This window comes from Buceros rhinoceros, unplaced genomic scaffold (assembly GCF_000710305.1).
Source record: "Buceros rhinoceros silvestris isolate BGI_N320 unplaced genomic scaffold, ASM71030v1 scaffold33630, whole genome shotgun sequence".
Classification (NCBI taxonomy): domain Eukaryota; kingdom Metazoa; phylum Chordata; class Aves; order Bucerotiformes; family Bucerotidae; genus Buceros; species Buceros rhinoceros.
In genome coordinates this window covers 10074-15980 of record NW_010390756.1, presented here as the reverse complement: position 1 = coordinate 15980, position 5907 = coordinate 10074, and the positions used below count along the sequence as shown (strand labels likewise).

At 45.3% G+C, this 5907-nt stretch overlaps 1 protein-coding gene across 1 annotated transcript in view; it reads right to left on the bottom strand.

Annotated features, from left to right (window-relative positions):
• The window catches only part of SCAI (suppressor of cancer cell invasion), a 26236-nt gene extending 23353 nt beyond the window's left edge, over window positions 1–2883 (bottom strand). Inside the window, exon 1 of the mRNA XM_010139057.1 lies at window positions 2755–2883. Within this exon, the coding sequence (XP_010137359.1) occupies window positions 2755–2861 (107 nt within the window). The 5' untranslated portion in view covers window positions 2862–2883. The remainder of the gene's footprint in view (window positions 1–2754) is intronic.
• Window positions 2884–5907: the final 3024 nt, after the last annotated feature.

Below are 5907 nucleotides of genomic sequence, written 5' to 3'. Positions count from 1 at the left end.
AGCAGTACATGCAGAAAGCAAGGTTACAGTAACTGTAGGTTTAACATTCAGAGCTTTAAATACATTCACAGTTTTGACAGGTGATAAAAAAGACAATTTCCTTTTATGTTCATGGGCTTGTAGTAATTACAGGCTGCAGTTCCCAGAACCCAAGCAGCAGTGGGATAACAGCGTTGTGGAGCAGATTCCCCATCGCCCCAAACGACCCACAAAGACACTAAGCACAGCAGCGGCGCTCGGCAGAGCTTGCCCCCCCTGCTGCAATCGATGCAAGAAGCCAGTCCCTTCCCAGTGCCGGACAGGGTGCAGCCTGCAGCACCACCTGGAGCTAACAGGGTGCCGTCGTTTCTAAATCAGGAGCAGCAGCATAGAACAAAACTACGACATTCAACTCGCATCTTACAAGAAGTCTACAAAACAAATGGTTAAGCACTATCACCCCTTTCCCCGAAGGACAGCAGTGGTGATTCCTGCAGCCTGAACAATGAGCACCAAGACCTTATTATCTGGGAAAGTGTGATTTACGTGGAAAGTCTTGTCATTTCTTAAAAGTTTCAAGCTTCTCTGTGATACTGAGCGCATTAAAGCACTTTTAAACATTAAAACGAAAATATTAACTGGTGACAGTACACCACGGAAAGCTGCTTCCTAACACGTTCTCTCTTTCCAGACTTTTTCCAAGAAAAAAAGCAAATGGGAGTGGGGAAAGGAGAGAGGAGAGCAACTGGAACACACTTTAAGAGTTGTTTTGAACTTATAGCTCAGGGTGTTCAAAAAGGGAGTTGGAAAGCCAACCCCCCCTCTAAGTCATTCCAGCAGGCATGGCCACAAAAGGTTGGTATCACTGGCAGTGCAAGCATGAAGTAGGCTTTGGAGCAACCTTGGCAGATCATGGTATGTTTTCCTCAAATGCTGTATTTGGCATCTGTATTGGGAAGAGAGGAAGGAAATGCTACTGAAACAAAGACGTGGCAGGCTGAGCCCTTGCATTTTTGGCAGCTGCAACAGCTAAGCAGCTGCCAACACAGCTATAGGCTCAGTTCCCTGCAGCTGAAGTGCCCAGAGGAGGTTTCAGGAAGGAAATTGTTGCTCTCCTATCCCTCCCCCATCACTTCTTTTCCATAAAACACAGTAGGGACAAGAGAATGGCATAAAACACTGCAGCAAAGGCCATCATCATCTTCAAAACAAGGCAGCAGGCATGCCTCAAGTGCATTTAATATGCCAGAGGGAAAAGCAAGTGACTGCACTAAGAGATAGGATATTTGCCAAGTCATTTCCAGGTGAACTGTAAGAAAACAAGTACTAACAGAGGAGATACCTGAAAACTATAACACTGCTTTATCCATGGTCATTACAGGAATCACAAGCCTTACAGGCGAAATCTAGCTTCATAAGGTTTACTTTTTGGCCAAGTACCATAGACAGACACAGAAACTACATCTCTCATCTGGAATCCCAATACAAGCAGTAACTCCCTCCATGCCCAAAGGAACAAACAGAAGAGCTGCAGGTACTCTGCCATCTCTGATCTGAACGCCAGCATCGTGCTCCCAGACGTGAACTGTAGCTGTCTGTACTCTTCAGTGACTCAGGCCAAAACGTCAAGCAAGCTGTATCAGAAAGCCAGTGTTAACAGCATATGCGTTCCTGGAAATCCTGGCCTCAAGATCTCAGTCCTTTTGCTTTGCACTCTCTTTCATGGGGTGCTGAAGGCAGTCACCATGAACCCCTTGTCTCTACTGCCCGTCTACCACTCCAGTTTTGGAGCACAAACTGTTTGTTTTGGATTTGGTGATCAACTTCTGAAGCACATGAAAGGATTATCAATAGAGGGGGGCGGGGAGAAGGGCTTAAAAACATCTTTGCTAACCATCTGTGTTTGAATAACAGCAAGCTATATGGGCCCAAACATACAGTATTACTCAGAGACCAGTAAGAGGCTGAACTGCCAACAAGAGATGAGCTAAAAACCATGTGGCTTAAGAGACTCCACAGCAAAGCTTAGAAATAAAACAGCTCTTGAATACATAATCTTTAACTTGGCATATATTGTCATGAACAGGATGCCTATATCACTGCCCACGCGGGAAGTATTTTGCCTGAACTCCCCTTAATCTTATTCCCCCGTCTTACTGGTGCTGACAAAACGGCTGGACTTTCTAGATGCCATTGCAGATGTTTTGTAGATAAATGTAGATTTTCACCTTTCTCCACAATTCAGATTACACATTTGTTTCACCAGACACACATAGGCTATGGTTTGGACGTTTCTGTTTATCACCTCCTAAATTTCCTCCCCCAAAATATTCCCTCCCTGCTTTCCTCCACCTAGGCCAATCCCTCTCACCCCCCTTTTTTTGTGGGGTTTTGGACTTGCAGGCTATAGACTGTAGACACCTAGTCCTTAACTGTGTACTTGATACACAACATTTCAGTACAAAATCTACCAACTTCAGGGGATTTCCACCTTCCAGTTTACTGTAACTGACATGGCCAAGAGGCTCAGCTCGCCTCTCTCATGTTCCCTTCCCTACCATCTCAGAAGGGATGAGTGCACCTCTACTCCTGGAGACATCCTTAGGTATGGCAGTCCAAAACTACCCACACGTAGGTGCACAGTGTTCTCTCCTAAACAGACTTACTGGGTTTGAGTTCGAGGTGTTCACTGTAGAACTGACTTCAGCATCACTCCCATACTACAGCGTATGTTCCCATCCTGTTCTGAAGGAACATGGTCACAAATGCACTCACCTTAACCCATTGAATAGCTGTTTAGATTTATCCAGTAAGTAGCAAAAGTCTGTCACTGTCTTCCTCTCGGCTTGAGGAATATCATCTTCAGCTCCTCCTGATGACATGATTTCTTTTAGGGAAAACTCAGTCCTGTGAAGAAGAAAAAAGCCATATTGCTCAAGAATTGAGGCTGTGTGATCTCACCCAGATTTGATGCGTGTACAGTTCCATGGGGATGGTAACAAAGAGCATGCAGTTCTCCCACAGGTTCCACTTCTCAAGACTCATTAAAGTAACAGCTGAGAATCAAAGCATGGGACTAATTATTGCGCAGTGCACTAGTTAACAGAGCAAAATTAAAGTGGAACAAAAGTCATAAAATAACTGAGGACGCGGTCACAAACACAAAACCGCCAACAAAATGAGAGTAACACAAGCATATTTGGGCTTCATACTGGGACAATCCTCTCAATTTGCCTTTCTGCAGAGGGGTTTATCCTGCAGCCATATTTAGAGACGAACCTCAGTCCTGGTTACATTTAATTTTCTTCTGCAACTGATGAAAACTGTAGCTCACTAGTTCCTATTGGTAAAACATCGCTGTTTTAGACAGAATGCTACTAACCTCCCTGCTTCCTCATGTCTGTTTAATTCCATGGCTTGCACTGCCCACGATTATACCTGCAGATCTATTTTTACTGTTTGTATGAGCAAAATGTCATACTGCACAGTAACCAGCTGAACAGAAAACTAGAATACTGTGTAGATAATCCCAGTATTGAGTAAGTAAGGGAATATGAAAACCTATAAATGCAGAGTGGCTTTTGAAATCTTACTTGAAACACAGATGGATATAAGATTATCCTTTTGATGATCCAAAGGTGAGCTACAGATTTCTCAGCAGCAGCAGCATGCTCCTCTGAAAATGGCTGCCAGGTCTTTAGCAATTCTGTGCTCTCTAAGGATTTTAGTGCAAGATAAACACACCTCTAATGGGGCAAATACACAGTTTTTACTTCTAGCAACTTCTCTACCGGTTCTGGTAAGCACTTCTGTTAAGCAACAAGTTCGCATTTGTGCAGAAGCTCTGTGTGGATACTGTTTGCACAATTACCCTGCAAGTCCCAATTCAAGCCAGGAGACAGCACGGCCAACTCCTTACTGTCACTGGAAAGTACCCAGAAGCATCTTTCATCAGTTGTCACAAAAACCCCTTCACAATAACCCAAGATTTTAGAAATACTTCCCTAAACAAACGCTTCATCCTATGAGATGCAGAAGAATTGGTAGTTCGCTCCCAGCTTTTGGGGATAAGGCAGCGAGCATAACCTGCTACCCATGCAGTTCCAGCATCTCCCAGTTCAGACAAGATGCAGCACACATTCACTTGTCTTTTACAGTTCCACGTGACAGTGGACTAGAGCACTGGGGCAAGGACATGGGGTGTCTGCACAAAGCGCTTGTTGAAGAGTTCCAGAAAAAGGTAGGAAGTATGTACATATTGTCAGGTACCCACAACGTGGGTGTAGACAGTGTGAGAGTTCAAAACATACAAACCAGACGTCAAAAGCTGTTGGTGTGTGCCTAGCAGGCAGGACGTGAACACTGCGAAACACCAGCCCGTGCCTGAAGTCTCTAAACGTTTACATCCACACAGCACGAAGTGACAATACCAAGTACTTAAAGCACCAACATACGAAACTGAAGTGAACAGTGACAGCTAAAAAAGAGATGTCAGAGTAGCCAGGAGATGGTTCAGGAATTTCAGGAGAAGGACAATACCCTAGGTCCTGTGTGCTCGGCAGCAAGGACGACCTCAGTCCTGCGGCGAGGCCCTTGGGTTCTGCAGCACTCCACTGCGGTAGACCAGGCACTCCAGAGCAGCTTCAGACACACCGTCGGAAACCAAGCAGCTTGCTTAAATTGCAAAGTATGTTTATCATGCCATTAATGGTAAAGTCCTTTCATTTCATGCTACCCTGAAGTTATACTAACCAGCTACCCCAACTGCTGCTAACATTGGCCAACCAGATTACCAAACTGAAAACAACACTCTAGAGAATATTCTGTACTGTAAGCCTGCCGCTACGGCTGTCAGCAGGGGGGTTTGGGCCTCTTCCTGAAGCAGAGGGCAAAAGCACCTTTTCTGCTCGTGGAAAAAACTGCCAAAGGCAGAGGGAACAGCCTGTCTTTGTATCAGAGGCTGCTGACGGAGGAACCCAGGAAACAAATCACGTCTGAGCACATCCTGACATTGCACAGAGACCTGAAAAATTAGTATATCCTGCAGACGCTCCACTGGGACATTCGGTTTTGCCTTTATTCACAGGTTCAGAAACAAAAAACTGACTGTTGTGATCAAGCTGCACAGATAGTATTAAGGCAACCAGGAGCCTGAGTTTAGGCTAAAACATGGTATTAAACAGCTGGGGCGAGGAGTACGGGGCAGAGGCTTACATGAAGAAGCACACTTACTACAACGGCCATGGATTTACTTTTTGAAAGAGAGGACAAGAAGTTCAGACTTAGTCACTCAAACTTACCTCCAGAAAGTAATCCCTCCTGGTACAACCAGTCTGAAATACAGTAGCAGCAGGAGTGAACTAAACCAAGTCATGGCAATAGCTCCTGCCGTGGCAGCGTCCCTGCCCTGCAGCACTGCACATCTGCCTCTGCCTGGATCCCCCGGGGCTGCCGTATGTCACCAGAGACAGGAGGAAGATTCACCACATACTTGCATCCCCACGCTTTGAATTACACATTTCGTGCTTACTCTAAACAGGCCTTGAACAGAACTCTGAGGAACTTTCCTCTGCCTCAGAGCTCTCCTCTGCCCTGTACCAGGGCCTGTGAAAACAGAACCTGCCAGCTTCGCAGATGTGCTTTGCCGAACGGCAGTGCTGACAAACATTTAGATGGTATTTCTCACTCAACCTTAGCAACAAAAGAGCAAGACAGACACAAAAATCCATCTCATTTTCTACGGATGCTTTTAGAGGGAGGGAGGTGACCAGAAGACACTTGATCTAAGACATATCAGAGCAAACAGAGAAGACTCTGGGAGCTTACGAAGAGCTACTGCACTAGTATATAACAAGGTAAACACAGAAGCCTCAGCATGCCCTGAGTTTCTGTGTGATTTTATAATAAAACAGCTAAATCACAGTTCAA